Source organism: Tyto alba, unplaced genomic scaffold, assembly GCF_018691265.1.
Source record: "Tyto alba isolate M040663 unplaced genomic scaffold, T.alba_DEE_v4.0 Super-Scaffold_32, whole genome shotgun sequence".
NCBI classification, from domain to species: domain Eukaryota; kingdom Metazoa; phylum Chordata; class Aves; order Strigiformes; family Tytonidae; genus Tyto; species Tyto alba.
Genome location: NW_024881307.1, coordinates 5542340 through 5558161, shown reverse-complemented (window position 1 = coordinate 5558161; position 15822 = coordinate 5542340). Strand labels below are relative to the sequence as shown.

Below are 15822 nucleotides of genomic sequence, written 5' to 3'. Positions count from 1 at the left end.
GTTATTTCATGCCAAATCATGTCTCACTACTCATAAACTGCCCCAGCTCTCTTAATTAGGATGGAAAATACAATGCAGAGACTTTCAGCAGTGACTCTTTCACTGAATGCAAAATCAGCTGAACTGATAGTTCGTATTGTGTGCCCTTGCTGCTTGACAGGTCAGCGGTTATGTTGTGAACATCTACTGGACTTTTGATACACACAGGCAGGAAAAAAGGACTTTGATTATAGAAGGAGAAAAGTCCATCCAAAAAGGTAAATTCTGTGCAAAGTGTAAAATTCTGCTTTAGTCGACACCAAACAGAAGGTTTTATAGAAGGCTACAGGATTTTTTTTTTTTTTTTTTCAACTCTCTGTTTAGGAGAGAGTAAATCCAGAGAGGACAAACCAGAAAACCCTTGGCCTTTGGTTTTAGGACTTGGAGATTTCAAGCACATTTGGGATTTATCCCCCAGAGCTGCACTAGCCTTTTCTCATCACATGGGATTTTGTTTGTGGTTCCTTATCTACTCCTCAAAAGTTCAACAATTCTTGGGCTTGTATACAGTACATGTCCCTATTAATCAAATTTCTGGTTTGGAAAAATCCCTGGTGTGCACAGACTAGATAGGGGAAAGCACAGGCTAGGTTAGATACCCGAGTCCCAAGTGCTTCTGTATAAAGGAAATTACTCAAAACTAATGAAAACACAACCCAAGAGAGGCATGCTCCTGTCTAAGACTGTTTGATGCTGCTGACCGTTTCCTAGTGCTCTCACCCTGCCATTGCAGTACTTTGCCTCGCCTAATAGTGCACGTTTCTCTTCTTGCTCAGTGGCAAATTTGACAGCACACACCCCCTATGAAATTTCTGCTTGGGCTAAGACGGAGCTGGGTGACAGCCCTCTGTCTTTTGTACATGTGGTGACCAGTGGGACAAGACCCGCATCGCCAAGTCTCAAAGCCAAGGCCATCAACCAGACTGCGGTGGAGTGCAGCTGGACCGGACCGAGGAATGTCGTAAGGCACCGACTCTCTTTTTCTCACCAGACAGGACGGGGTCTAGCTCAGAGCCTCCAAACACAAGCAAAATCTTAAAATTTGTAGGAATTGAATTGCAGGGCCCTGAAAACGTTATGCTTAGAGGGAAAGCGCCTGCTGCCCCTTAAACAGGATCAAGGAAAGTCTTCTTGTTGTCTGTGGAGAAGTGGCTGAAATACAGACAGCATGATGTTCCAGTGGCCTTTCAGTTGACTGCTGTTTTATCAGAGCTGAGCCCAGGATTTTAGGGTGGGGAGTACAGCGGTGAGTGGGCAGACTGTGCCTGAACTTGGGCAGGAGAGAGTGCCCAGAGGAAAAAGGGTCTGTGCGTCATGTCCCTAAAAAACAACAGCCAGTTTAAGTTTGTGTGGGAGCTCTGGCCCTTGCCAAAATCTGTACCGTCTCTGTTATGCTCTTCCTCCACAGGTCTATGGCATTTTCTACGCCACATCCTTTCTAGAGCTGTACAGGAGCCCTCACAACACCACCACGACCTCCCACAACATCACAGTGCTCGTGCAGCGGGATGAGCAGTACCTGTTTCTGGTAGGCTCCTTTTCTGCTCCCCCTCCGACCCGCTCTGCGAGCTGCAGTTTGGTACCGAAGGGTGCAGGCACAGTATTAACCGCTGTGTCATCCCTTCAAGGTCCGTGTGATGTCTCCCTACCAAGGGCCACCGTCCGACTACGTTGTGGTGAAGATGATCCCTGACAACCGGCTTCCCCCTCGGCACCTCCACTCGGTGCACACCGGAAAGACGTTTGCGGTCATTAAGTGGGAATCGCCCTACGATTCGCCCGACCAGGACATGGTAATAATCTCACAGCGCCTTCTCCTGTCCCTCTGCATGCAAAACCCTGGCTCAAACACAGATCCCTGCCCTGCTGCTGATGGAGAGCTGAGTCTGAGTTCAGCTCTACCCTCCATCTAGTCATCGTCAAGATGCTGACGCCCCCGAGACCTGCATTTCCTCTGTTCACATCACTGGCCGTTAGCTCAGGGCTCTAACATTCGTGCTGCGTGTAAATAGAGTCAGGTCTGGGGGTATCTGTTGCCGACTGAGTCTGAGAGCCAACTTGGGCGTGTGCTAAAAGACCTTCCTGGGCTTGGGCTTTGCCCGGTGCCTGAGCACAGCCGGCGGGTCAGCAGGACGGGCGTCAGGCCAGCCGTGCCGCAGGCTCTGCTCCTGCTCCCGCTGCGCCGGCGCGGCCCCAACAAAGCCCGGTTCTGTATTCTGGCACACTGGCGTACGGTCAGGTCTCGCTCCAGTGAAGGCGAGTCATTTTCTCAGCAAGCTTTCCGCTCCTATTCTGGTCGAGAGACTTTAACGGCAAAGGTTTAAAGGTACAAATCTTCCCAGCAAAACTGGAAACTTTGACAGGGCAGGAGTTTGCGTTGCATCCTCGTGATTCATCAAGAAGCACAACCTAAGGTCTTCCTCCTCCCCTCATCTGTTCCAGTAACTGCATTTTCTGTATCTGTAAATACTGATCTCGGGCAGGGGTCCAGTGAGTCCAGCAAGAGGCTTGAAATCTTACTTCCCAGGCTTTCTGTAGAGTGCAGGCACGGCTTTTCATTTAAATTTTGTCCCCCATATCTAATGTCCTACCACTGTATGAGATTGTTAGCCAGTCTGCAGGAAAGTAAGGTCTTTCACTGTGTGTGCCTTTCCTCCCCATCCAGTTATACGCTGTTGCAGTTAAAGATTTAATAAGAAAAACAGATAAAATCTACAAAGTGAAAACCCGGAACAGCACGGTGGAGTACGCCATTAAGAAACTCGAACCGGGAGGCAAATACCATGTGATTGTTCAACTGGGAAACATGAGCAAAGAATCCAGCATGAAGATCAACACAGGTAAAGGGAAGAGGAATACTGGGTGGGTGCCGGGATAAGTCCTTGCAGCAGTGTCCACTACAGGGAATCCAGCACCCATCCCATGTACCATCCACCCCACCCCTGCGCTGGTTGGAGGCTGCAGTAGTGTTTCTGCATCACTTAGTCCTCTCCCACAGCCAAAGCCCCATTCTGAGAGGCCTCCCTGCAGTTCCCAGGGAAGGCAGTTAAACTCCCAAAGAACAGCAGTGGAGAGGAAGCCTCTCAAACTATAGCCAGGGAGGTTTTCTTCTGCCTGTATGGGGATGGGAGAAACCCCATGAAGTACCACTGACGGTCCTGCCATAAAAACCCACTGGAAAACTCCTACCAGGTTACACGCTACAGTGTCGCCTCCTCCAGTACAGCCCTTTTCTAAGCAGAGTATTGTGCTGATCCCTAAAAAATACTTAGTTTCAGAAGTGACGCCACTGCTGTTTCTCAGCCAAAAGAAAAATGTCACCAGTGTTAAAAATCTAACCTGCCCGCCATTTTTTTCTCACTTGCAGTTCCACTGTCCGCACCAGACGCCTTAAAAATTATAACAGAAAATGACCATATTCTGCTTTTTTGGAAGAGTTTGGCATTAAAGGAAAGTAATTTCAATGAAAGCCGGGTAAGTTGCGCTGTCTCTCCCATCCGACAGACAGTGTTTCAGAAAAACCTAGAGCAGAGCCACTGCAAGGCGCTTTTCACAGACTCTTTAAAATACGCCAGTATGCTCTGCTCCCCTAAGTGTCCTTGATGAGCCCTCTAGGTAGAGCTCACTTCAATTCCTATCACGACTAAGGTACTAAAGCTGGTAGATCTGATCGGTCACCTTTTAGAAACATAATTATCTGCTTGGAAAAGGTCAGCTGTCACATATGTGAAAGGACTGGGAATAGGACACTGCCCGACTGTGCCAGGAAGCACAGCGGTAGCATCTGAGAATTGTCGTTATTTGGACTTTGATAGAAAATCTGTGAAACATTCTCTGTCAGGGCCCAGGCAGGTAGCAAACTACTCCAAGAAAGCCATCACTGTTACTGGGCTCTGAGTTTTGGGTGGTCTCGGGTGGATACTAAGAATAGAGTGAACCAGACAGACCGAAATCTCTCCTCCCTGAACTGGCCAAGGTCAGTGCACACTGACAGGGCTGCCTGGAGGAGGCTCCACATTGCTCTCTCCCAGCTGATATTCCAGTGCATTCTTTCAAAGCTAGATCTGGGAGGAAAAACAAGTTTCAAAGCCCTGTTGGAAGGAGCAAACCTGACCTCTGCAGTTGAGTGATTTGGGGCTTGTGTCTTTTGTTTTCACAACTCTCAGGGTTATGAGATTCACATGTTTGACAGCCTGATGAACATCACAGCTTATCTCGGGAACACCACCGAAAACTTCTTCAAAGTTTCCAACCTGAAGATCGGTCACAACTATTCATTCACTGTTCAGGCCAGGTGCCTATATAGCGGGCAGATGTGTGGCGAGCCGGCCACACTTCTCTATGATGAACTGGGAACTGGTGAGTCCCTGGCATTTTCCCCATCCTCCTTATCGAAGACTGAGGAAAGCTTCACAAGCTCTCTAGAGAAATGTGCTGTGGGTGGCAAACGGCACCTTTCTTCCTCCCTCATCTTAGGTGAAGACTCCTCTGCAGCAAAAACCGGGAGATCCACAGATGTCGCTGCCATCGTGGTTCCAGTGCTGTTCCTGCTGCTGGTGACCCTCGGGATTGGCTTCGTGGTGCTGTACATGAGGCACAGGCGGCTGCAGAACAGCTTCACAGCCTTTGCCAACAGCCACTACAGCTCCCGCCTGGGCTCAGCCATATTCTCCTCGGGAGATGATTTAGGTACGTAGCCCTTGGTTTCCTGCAGTGGCATTTTAGGACAGTCTGAAGGGTGTGAAATCAGTGCAAGACCTCTAACTTCTCTGTTGTGCTTTGGGCCACCTTTGGCCTAAAAGTCTCTCTGGATTTGATCTCGTCCTCAGAGTACAAAGCTGGCACAGGATAAAAGTTTTTAGCAACTTCACTTAAACCGCTCCCTCTAACGCAAATCAGTAAAAACCTTAATATAACCTATAACAACCAGGTAAGAGCATGAGCAAGGCCGCAATGTATGGGTTTTGAGGGCAGTTTTGTGGCCAGATTCGGTAGCCTGGTTAGTCGTGCCCCATGAAACGCTGAGGGCATCATAACAGCGCTCTGGGTTTGTTTTTCAGGAGATGAGGATGATGAAGCCCCAATGATAACTGGATTTTCAGATGATGTCCCCATGGTCATCGCGTGAAGCGCATTTCTGACTGTAAAAACCAAATGGTGTAAATATTTTATTTGATAAAAATAGTTGATTGTTTATTTTAAAAATGCACTTTGAGTTGCAATATGTTATTTTTATATGGGCCAAAAAAAATTTTAAAAATACACTTTGTAGTAATCAACTGTGAATTGCAGACTAGGTTGGTTTAGTAACAAATTGCTTTGATTTAACATTAATTTAGTCTTACAAGGCTATGCTTGCTGGGCATGCTTTTAAGTCTGTGAGATATTTTCCGTTGACTAAATTGGCTACTCATTTTATTTTTCTAAGACAAGAATAAATTTATTTAAAAAAAAATCAGGAGATTATATATGTAGAGAGAGATAAATAATATAGTCCCTGAAGGTTTTGCTTTTACTTTAAAAAAAAAAAAAAATCCTTTGGACTTTGTTTTATATGAAAGTATTTTTGTTGTGTTAATTTATTGGGAAATCTGCTCGAAAACAGATTTCCAAAGTCGTCAGACATTGTACACATTATTGTGTAGAACATGTGCCACTTTATCTTGCAAGGCAGTAGTATCTTGGCATCCCCATCATTGTTCTTGCCATGATAATAAAAATCCTTGTTTTTACATATTTTTTCCCCCTTATTGAGAGACCCAACCCTTCAGCAATCTCAGAGCCCAAGTCAAGATACTGCAGCACACACTTTACGTAGGAGCTTAGCTTCCTGCTGCTGTACCTATAAGCCAAAAGCTGTGCTGCCACGGGTCGTGCACACCCTTGCACGTGGGTGTGACGCCACGGGCCGTCACCAGAAGGGGTTTGCCCACAGGAGAGAGGTCTCGCGTCCTTTCGCAGTGCTGTGCAAGGACCAGGCTTTGCAGTTTTGCGCCTGGCTTTCAGGTGTGCAGGAACAACACACCGTTCCCTCCCACCGCAGCCCCAAGCCCTTCAGAGGGCCCCGGCAGTGACCTTCATGCGGGGCCTAATTAATCTGTAGTTTGCATCAGTAGCGCCCCTGAAAAAAACTGCCACTACCTGAAGCTAAGGCGCAACACCTTAAAAGACACTTCCCAGCTAATCAGGACACCTTTCCCCTGCGGAGCTTCTCTAAGATGCTACAATGTCGGTGGGACGGAAGGGGGAGCCTGCACTGTGCGCTAGGAAACAGCTTCGCATACAGATTTTCCACAGTCATACAGAGCAGTAATTACTAAACATCTAAATTCATTTGGTTTACAGCAGGGATCCGGTCCTCCTTCATTAGCATTTCCTAAAAGCAGCTGTAGTGGTACCTTCAGCTTTACAAGTAACATATATACACACGCATATATATTATTTTCCCATCACTAGTCATCTCACGTCTCCAATAGACGGACTACTGGCTACAGAGCTAAGCAGTAGAAATGTCTGATGACCACTGTTGAGCATTTTTTTGTGATAGCAAAACGTGAATATCACCACAAATCCAACTACTTGCCAACCCAAGAGCAACGACACGAGCGGATGTTCACAGGTCACGCCTGTCCATGCTCTCTATATATGCAAAACTTCACACCAGTAAAATACAGCACACTGTCTTTCTTGTCACACTGTTTTCTTTGTTTAAACCAGAAGTATTTTTGCTGTGTAAATTAAGTTATAATTGCAGTCTTCCTACAGATGAAATGAGAGAGGCCAACTATGTTTTGATACACGACTGATCCATTTAATTTCACATACAGAAAATGTATAAAAAGTTGAAGTTCTGTATGGTTTGATACTCTATAGAAATACTAACTCTATTTTCAAATACTGGTGTTATCATTCCCGGTGACAGTTTTTTTCCCCCAAAGCTGGGACCAAACTATAATCAGATTTTTATAAGTAGCAGCAAGCTTGCAGAGTTGCAGTATTTTTACCTTATTAGTGGGTCAGGTGTTGTTAAGGAGTAAAAATTTTGAGTAAATCAACACAGCATGTATTTGCCTAGAATAGAAATACCAGAATCTGACCCGGAGGCTAAACTATTCTGAAGATATAAATCAAAGGATTTTATACAGGAAAGAAAGCCTAAAAGCAGAGGTAAAGAGTACTGAACCCCTTTCCTTATTAAGCAAATATTTCTGGCACAGGTAACTGAAAACTACAGTATAGTATCCCAGAAGCTGGTACCTCTCTGGTGAGATTTACTGTTGGTTAAATACTGCTACTTTACTCCCCCAGGGTAAATCCTGCTCCAGTAAGGCAAGTAGAATTTAGCCCATCTCTATCTGGAAGACAGATGCGAAGGGGGAACCTTGTAACCACTTTATATTCTGCAGAAATCCCTTGGTCGGATGCTTCCAAGCCTCAGCTGGGGGACAGGTCACTTCTGGCCGCCCTGAAAGGCTCCTTTGTAACCGTGGCTCAGCCTATTGCTAGCAAAGCATTTTGTTGTGATACTGTCAAAAGCAACACTCTTGGTTACCTGTGCCTCTGTAAGGCGGCGTGGGCGGAACGGAGCCCTCTGCCCTCAGTCTGCAGAGTCACCCCTGCACTGCGCAGGGGTTCAGGGGCACGGCAGCAGCCAGGCGTGGTGCAAACTGCATTTACCTTGTGCAGACATAACGCAGAGGCACACCCTACCCCCCGAGACTTTCCCTTTGTTGCAAAAATCACCACTGTGCTCTCAAGCAAAGCAACTTCACAGGGCTAGTGAATTTTATATATAGCTAGAGAAGTCTAAGTCCCAGGCAGGGAGTGAGCAGGATAGACGCAGTTCTGGGTAAATTGTATATTTTTATGACCTTTTGAAGCACGAAATCTTGTTCACAGAGACGTATAGGGGGTGGGAGGGTTCTGGTGTAAATATGGTACATGGATGTGAATGCATATTTTGTTCTGGCTTTGTTTCAGTAGCCTTATGCAATGTGACATGAATTGTTACCCTAACTTTTGTGAGGTGACTTGGGTTTACCTCATAGGAACCCAGTGAAATGGTTGGATCCATAAGGAAAAAAAGGGGCAGGGGAAGTACCCTGATTAGGAGGAACTTCTTAATTTGTGTTGCATCCATTTCAGCTTTCACTGCAGATGCCTGCTGGTACTCTTAAGTCCATTTGAACAAAAGACTAAGGTTGAACACTAAAACTTGGTGGGGTTTTGGACCGAGGTTTGTTTTGCTTTGGCTCAGGTTTTTTTGAGGATTTTTTGTGCATTTCTTGGGGTTGGGGGTTTTGGGTTTTACAAGAAAGGGCAAGGAGGTTCCATTTTACAGTTTGAGATCTGAATTACAGAGTCAAAGACTGGTTTGGGTTGGAAGGGACCTTAAAGCCCATCCAGCTCCAACCCCCCGCCCCAGGCAGGGCCCCCTTCCCCCAGCCCAGGGGGCTCCCAGCCCCGTCCAACCTGGCCTTGAACCCTTCCAGGGAGGGGGCAGCCACAGCTGCTCTGGGCACCCTGGGCCAGCGCCTCACCCCCCGCACAGGGAAGGATTTCTGCCTTAGATCTCATCTAAATCTGCCCTTTTTCGGTTTAAACCCATCACCCCTCGTCCTACCCCCACCCCCTGATCCAGAGTCCCTCCCCACCTTTCCTGTCCCCCCTTTAAGCCCTGGAATGACCCATTCAAGGTCAAAAAAACAATTCCTTTCAGCCCGAATAGATCACATCATTCCTTCATCCGTCGGCTGCCTCCTGCAGCGACCTGCACCCGCGGAGCCCAGCACCCGCTGCGGGCGCACACGGGAGCCAGCCTGAGCATGAGCTGACAGCTCCTCTGCTGCTCGGCCAGCAGCCTGTACCCCGGCTGAGAGGAATTTCAGAGAGGGGTGAAGCATGCTGTGTTGACCGCAGGCGAAAACTTCATGTAGGTATTTCATCTGCAGAATAGCTGGCGTGCTGTAAGTTCACGCCCTGGCTCACCCTGCCATAACTTGTTCCATGTGCTCCTACCTTGACACAGCATTAGCAGGAGAGAGCTGCAGATTTAGTAGCGGGAAGGGACTATTTTCCTTGGACAGAGATCAAGTTACATATAGATGTATATGAGCACGTACTCAGCCAGAAAGGGGAGAAGAGAGCATGTGAGTGTGAGGGAGCACGTGCCGTGACAATGCCGGCTGCCAACGTCCACGCCATCATCTTTTGGCCCTGTGACCAAAAGTCCTTTGTGTTTGCAGGTCACCTTGGTGGTCACAAAATGGTATCACTTCCCCGTGGGTTCTAGAAACCCTGGGAGAAGTGACTTGAAAGCTCCTGTCTGGGTGGAGGGGGATCCGCCTGGCCCAGACGAGCGACAGAGCAGGATTCTTGCCTAATTCTGTTTCTAGAGTCACCGAAATCAGCCCCAGCAGGGAAACCTCACCTGAGCCAGCGACTCCCACTGTGCAGCACACCCTTTCCTCCCAGGGCACATCTCAGCCTTGGGATCTGCATGCTTGAAATCTCTTTGTAGGGACGGGAAAGTATTTAATGACAAACTTCAGTAATTTGCTGTTGGAAGTGTAACACTGTGTGCAGGAAAGACCAAAATATATTCCGAGACAACTTTCAAGTCTCCTTCAAATGGACTTCAGAAGGGAAATGGTGCAATTTAGTTACGTTTAGACCCAGAGAGCATCTTCATTACTGAAACTAGCTGTAACATTTATAATTAATCCTTCAAAACGTGGAGCAGTCTATAAGCAGCCAAGTTTTTAGAGGTAGTGTCACCTTCTAATTTGGTTCCTTAAGTGAAGTTTAGTACTATACCATTTGAATTGCTACTCTGCGTCTTTTTTTCCCTTTTTTTTTTTTTTTATTCACTGGTTTCTGCTATGTTGTTATTGCACAGATTTTGAAGGAATTTTTGTCTGTCAATTTTTTTCCACTTAATGATAATAATAAAAATGGACTGGGTAAACAAAACAATTTCTGGTTTCCAAAATTATTATCTAGCCTCAGTGTGTCTAGTGCAATAAAAAGGGGACTTTTTTCTGAACCTTAGTTGATTTATGTTTTGCATTAGAAGGATGCATTGTATAACCTAACGAGATGATCACAAATGGAAAAAAATGAGCTTTCTGCAGAAGGAGCAGCAGAGTCCTGCTAAAAAGGTACCACTAACATTCATAATGCAATCGCATATCTGGCTAGTTCTCGCTCCCTCCCTTCAAGGTCAGCACCAGGCAGTATGCAACACCCTCAGACACCAGACAACATTTCGAGCCTTTCCGAGCTTGACCTTCATGTTTGCAGAACAACATCTCCAGCGCTAAGCCCGGCTTGCCACTCACAATCACACATTATTTCCCTGGTTAAAATCTATTTCCACAACAATCCCGTTTCCACGCTGCGTGGTGTGTTTGCACTGTTTGGCTGTTGCTGTTTGAAACCCTGTGTGTGCAAGTACACCTGACACCCGAGCAACTGAAAGAAAGCAGAATTACTACTCGCAGAGAGAGGTAATGAGCAGGCAGCCGTCTCTTCACACGTATCTCATTTTTTAGCCTACATAATTGGGAAGGCAACATGTGAACTTGGTGGACATAATTGAGGCATGCAAGCATCTTAAGTGTTGCACTTCATTAATGTTTAGCTTAAGGCAACATTAACAAACAGCCTTTCCTTCCTCCCCATTGCCCCCTTCTTCATGAATGAAGCTGATTTTTCCCTATTGTTGCTGAAATAGATTGCTCCCCCCGGGAGGTAAAAGAAGTTACACCTCATTCCCATGCACCTACTACTTTCTGTTAGTCAACGTGGCTCAAGATTCAGCGCTCAGTGACACTGAGAAAATCTTGACATATTAAAGGCATGACAAAAAAGAGATCTGTTTATGGTCTCCTCCCCAACAAAACTTGCAGATTTTTTACGGATAAGGAGGATTCTCCTCCCTAATCCTTTACTGCCTTCACCAGAACTGTATTTATCAAGTTACCTTGTGAGGAACTGAAGAAATACTGCTCTGAGTGACGCAGCCTCCCCTGCCAACTGTCCCACTCACAAACCCTTCCCTGGGCTTACCGTGGACTTTGTATCAGGACCCCACCGGCCCTCACCTGATCCTCACACATTACCTGGAGAGCAGCCAGATACTCAGAGGTGCAGACTAAATCCACCTGCCCTGGAAGTCCGCACTAGAATTTTTTCCTGTCTCTTTTCTTTGTATCTTCCCCCTTTTTATTGGTTTTATGACCTTTCCTTATTAGCTAGTCTCTAAACGCAACAAGGTCTTGAAAGAGAAGAGCGTTTCTTGTAGAACCTCTGTACGAGTAGGTACACCCTGCTCTCAGACACTTTAGGTAATGGTATTAGGCAATGACTCCTAATGAATAATGGTATCTTAAATATTGCTGAGCATGTTGGCAGTTCCCAGATAAATAGCCCAGCTTTGCTCATCGTGTGGCTTTGTTTTCTCTTTGAGACCCCAGTTGTCTCTTGTTTTACATCTGAACTAGAGCATGCCACGGGAAGCATCCAGCTTGCTTTTGCCCGCTGCTTTCAGACTGGAGAGTCAGAGTTTCACGAAAAAACACAGCTGGGCATGATCGCATCGCTCATGCGTGTTTCCCTGAGCTTCCCCTTCCCCACAGCACCTTCTGAATCAAGCATGTCTGACAAAGGGGGAGAGGTCTCAGAAGATGCCACTCTCCTATGTGTTCCTTGAAAACAGGAGGCTATGCAGAGGAAAGAGATCCAAGTTAGCGTTCCTGCTGCAAAACGTTTTGCCCCATTCTGAGGCAGACAAGAACCCATGGAGGAGGAGGAACCCAACCACCGGAGGAACTTGGGTTGGAGCACACGGTGCAAGCCCAGCCGGGAGGCCCGGATCCACGCTCCCTTCACTCTGCTCTTCCTGAAACCACATCTCCCTCTCCCACAAGTAACTTCGGGGGCTGCTTCCAGTAGACGGACCGCGACCACTGATTTAGGATTTAGTGAGCTGCCTGCAGGAGCGAGGAGGCCAGGTGGAAATACAGCAAGGCCAAGACTGCAAAAGCACTTCCCAGCATGGGTTAAGCATTTCACAAAATAGACGCGCTCTGATCTTGAGAGAGAGCAGCTGAAGTTCTGGCTCACCGCTCCTCTTTTGAGTAAGCAATCCGAGTTTCTTGTGCCAGACTCCTGAACGTTTGTGTTTAGCCTTTCTCGGCAGGAAAGATGAAATAACAGGATATTTCACAGCAGAACTCAAGCTGGAATTTGGCATGGAGGAGCCAAGAGCTCCCAGATAGCCCAGCCCCTACTTTAAGGAGGGAAGAGAGGGTCTGTGGGAAGGAAAGATTCATGCTAACCATCAACATCTTGGCTCCTGCCACAAACCTCTCAACCTGCCAAATGTGGGATGCAAGAAAAATGGCAGTCCGGGGCTCTTCCAGGATATGTGGTTTATTTCTTCCCTGTAAATTATAGGCATCCAAAAGCCCACATCCCCCAAACTCTCATAGCTGGGCTCACATGATGCCCAGCAGATTTGCTCTCCCCACGCCCTGCAGAGCAAAGCAGGGAGGGGACCTGACCTCGTATTCAGCAAGAGCACCTGGGACGGAAAAAAATCCCACTGCTTTGGAGGCTGATGGAGGGTGAGGAAAAAGGAACTAGACAGTGATTTGGGAAAGAAAGCCAGTAAGGCAGTCAGTGAATGGGGAATGGGGGTGTGAGCTGAGCGGGAGTTGATTAAATACATCCTGAAGCTTGCTACAACCTGACACTGGCTGTACCGGAGGGGAACGTATTTTAGAGATGGAGGATCCAAGGCAGAGATGAATAAAACGTGCCATTCACATCACCAAGCCTCACATCTCCAGGGTGTCTTGGCAAAACAAGAAGGCTTATTTTCCCTGAATCTTTCTGTGGAAAGATCCAGTGGAGGGAATCAGACGTCCTCCAAGGAGGAATTCAGAACCTGAATTAGCCATTCTCAAACATTTTTCTACATTTGTTTCATTCCCCTCCCACTGCGAGAATGGCTGCCTGCGCATTTTATATTTCACCAAGCCTGAGATCCTGAAAGGTAGCGGCAAGAAGAGAAAGAAGAGGTCGGAGGTTCCTCCTGGCCCGGTCTCTGTGTAATGTTAGGCAGGATTCATCCTTGCCCAATCTGAGAGGGTCACGCCAGTCCCCTTCTGTAGCCAAGGATGAGGCACAGCAGTTCAGAGAGTGCTTCCCCTCATCTTAAAACAGGTCAGATACTCTTCACTATAAAGGGAACTCAAGGTGACTACCTCACGCTGAGGCTTGTGACTGTAAGACACTACAGCCTATGTGAAACGAATCCCAAACCCCCTGAGTCAGGTAAGAACAATCCCCTGCCCGGGGGCTGGCTGGACACAGCCCCTTTCTGCTCCTGAAGCACATGTGCTGCCTTCAGAGCCACACACCCCATGCTGCAGGCTTCAGAGGAGACCTCACCACATAGCTCTGCTTTTTTAGCACCCCTTCCCCCAGCAGCTTCCCGAGGTCCTCTCCTAACGCCCTCCAAGCTTCCTCTTTGACAGCTGCTGGCCCAGCATCAGGGTTAGGCTGCCTTTCTGAAATTGCACAGCTTTCCTTTCCCTCTGCCGTGGCTTTCTTGAGATCCCACAGAAAGCCAGAAACAGAAGCCGAGAGGCCAATTCCCAGTTGTGTGTTTAGTCACAAGACCAGCTTCATTTCCAATCCAGTTCCACTTTGCAGTAGCTGTATGTAACTCATAGCCAACATGTCTATGTACCCCGGAAATTACCATGGCGGCCTCGGAGCTGGTAAAGACAATAGCATGTTTGGCTCACTCATTTGGATCGGCACCATTTCAAATGTACTTTTCCTCCTAAACTTATTTAACCTCGCAACCAAGAGCCGCAACGATGGTGAGCTATTTGTTTCAAGACCAGATCTCCTGGGAGAATAGGCACAAAGAATAGAAGACAGCCTGGAGAGATGGAAGAGAGAAAATTGAGAAAGGGATTCGAATGCATCGCCCTTGGAGACCATGCCAATGACCTGCTAGAGAGTCCAGCCATCATAAATAAATAGACTCCGTTTATTGTCTAGCCAGGCCGGCAAGCACGGTAATGCTTGAGCCGGTTCCAGCGGGTGGGGCCACCGACCAGCATCGCTCTTTCGTGCTGCGCTTTCTGAGACAAAACAGATGTCGGTCACCGAGCGCCGGTTTTGTCGTGTGATTTGTGATGCAGCCACTTGCATGCAATTGCTGAGGGCTTTGTTAATGGCCCCCCAGTTCGGAGCCAAAAACTTCTTCCATGGTGGTGAATCCTAAGCAAGCGGCAACAATGCAAGACGAGGGCGGCTCAAAACCTGCGACAGTTAAAGCACCATGTTCCTCTCCTTCTGTAACAAACCCATCAGATGCTCCGCAGCAGTTAGAGAAAAGCCCAGCCAGACTCAGCTATGCTCTTGCAAAGGGCTGAACGGTCTGTGTGGAGCTCTGAACCCTGCTCCATCCATACCGGAATCAATGATTCACCCTTGAACCTGTTTTGGGGCCGATTCGGTCCAAAGCGAGCGGTTCCCAGCTGCCCCTACTGCCACCCATGTGCAGTAGATGGCAGCAGAAGCTTTAGTCACTGGCCACCAAACTCACCAGGATTCCTCCCCACACTTCCCCCCCACCCCCTTTTTTTTTTTTTTTTTTTTTTTTTTTTTTACTTTTTACTTTTGGTGGCCTCAAAAATTATTAGTTCCAGATGAGCTCCTGCCATTGTAATAGTCCATTTAACCCGATCCACTCTGCTCAGAGTCAGTGCAAGTTCAAATGCAGCATTTTCACATGTAAACTATACATCAGAGACATATTTCTGCACGGCTTTGGGCATTCCTTGTGCAGCCAAAAAGGGGAAACGCAGAAGGTTAAACCTCACACACACACACACACACACACACATGCACACATGCACAGCCCCGGCCATGGGCAACAATGGCACTTTGTCAAGCGAGCGCTGCCAGAGCGGAGCTGAATTTATGAATTGAACCAGGAACCTCAGGACTGCTTCTCCCTTTGAAGATTAGCGCTAATAAGCCAAACCAGTGGGTATTTTGTTTTATAAGGAAAGAGCATTTCAAGTCACGTACGCTGCTATTGTTGGATACAAAACATGTACTGTCTCTGCCTGTGGTGACTTTAGTAACTGCTGCACGCTTGTCTTTTGCTGGGATTACCTTCATTTTTATACTATATTAAATTTACCTCCCACCATCTTTCAGGCCTATTAAAACTGATGACGTTTCCCATGGCTAATTACACACACATATATAATTAAAAAAACTATTTGTACTATTTTACCACCATATTCAAATTTTATGCCTTATGTGAATTACGTATTCAGAAACGATAATCAAAACTACCAGATCTCCCTCCTACTGGAATAATAAGTACATCCTATATAAACAAGTTAGATATAAGAGGTACATTAAATGATTTGTTTCTAGTAAACGAAGACAGCTCTAGCACAACACACGGAAAATTTCATGTTGTTTGCTTTTGTAATTCACTGTACACACAGCCTTTAATCTGAGGATCTCCGAGCACTCTGCACAGTTTAATTAAGCCCCACAACTGCCATGTTGGGGAAGTATATTAAGTGTTGTTATGCTGATTCTTTACAGATGGGTATACTCAGGGCCTGAGCTGTGAGCTCCAAACTCCCCTTTTCACATTCAGAATTGGTCCCTTAAAGCTCTTCCACGTGGCTTTCCCAATGACAGCCAGAGAAAATATATGAGCTTAAAACCCCAACC

The 15822-nt window shown here is 47.0% G+C and overlaps 1 protein-coding gene across 2 annotated transcripts in view; it reads left to right on the top strand.

Moving 5' to 3' along the window:
• Positions 1-5775, top strand: part of SORL1 (sortilin related receptor 1) — a 48652-nt gene extending 42877 nt beyond the window's left edge. For both annotated transcript variants that reach the window (XM_042800517.1, XM_042800516.1), the window contains exons 40-48: positions 161-257; positions 816-1000; positions 1448-1567; positions 1668-1832; positions 2705-2879; positions 3407-3513; positions 4206-4398; positions 4516-4728; positions 5100-5775. In XM_042800517.1, coding sequence (XP_042656451.1) covers positions 161-257; positions 816-1000; positions 1448-1567; positions 1668-1832; positions 2705-2879; positions 3407-3513; positions 4206-4398; positions 4516-4728; positions 5100-5167 — 1323 coding nt within the window. In that variant the 3' untranslated portion in view covers positions 5168-5775. The remainder of the gene's footprint in view (positions 1-160; positions 258-815; positions 1001-1447; positions 1568-1667; positions 1833-2704; positions 2880-3406; positions 3514-4205; positions 4399-4515; positions 4729-5099) is intronic.
• Positions 5776-15822: the final 10047 nt, after the last annotated feature.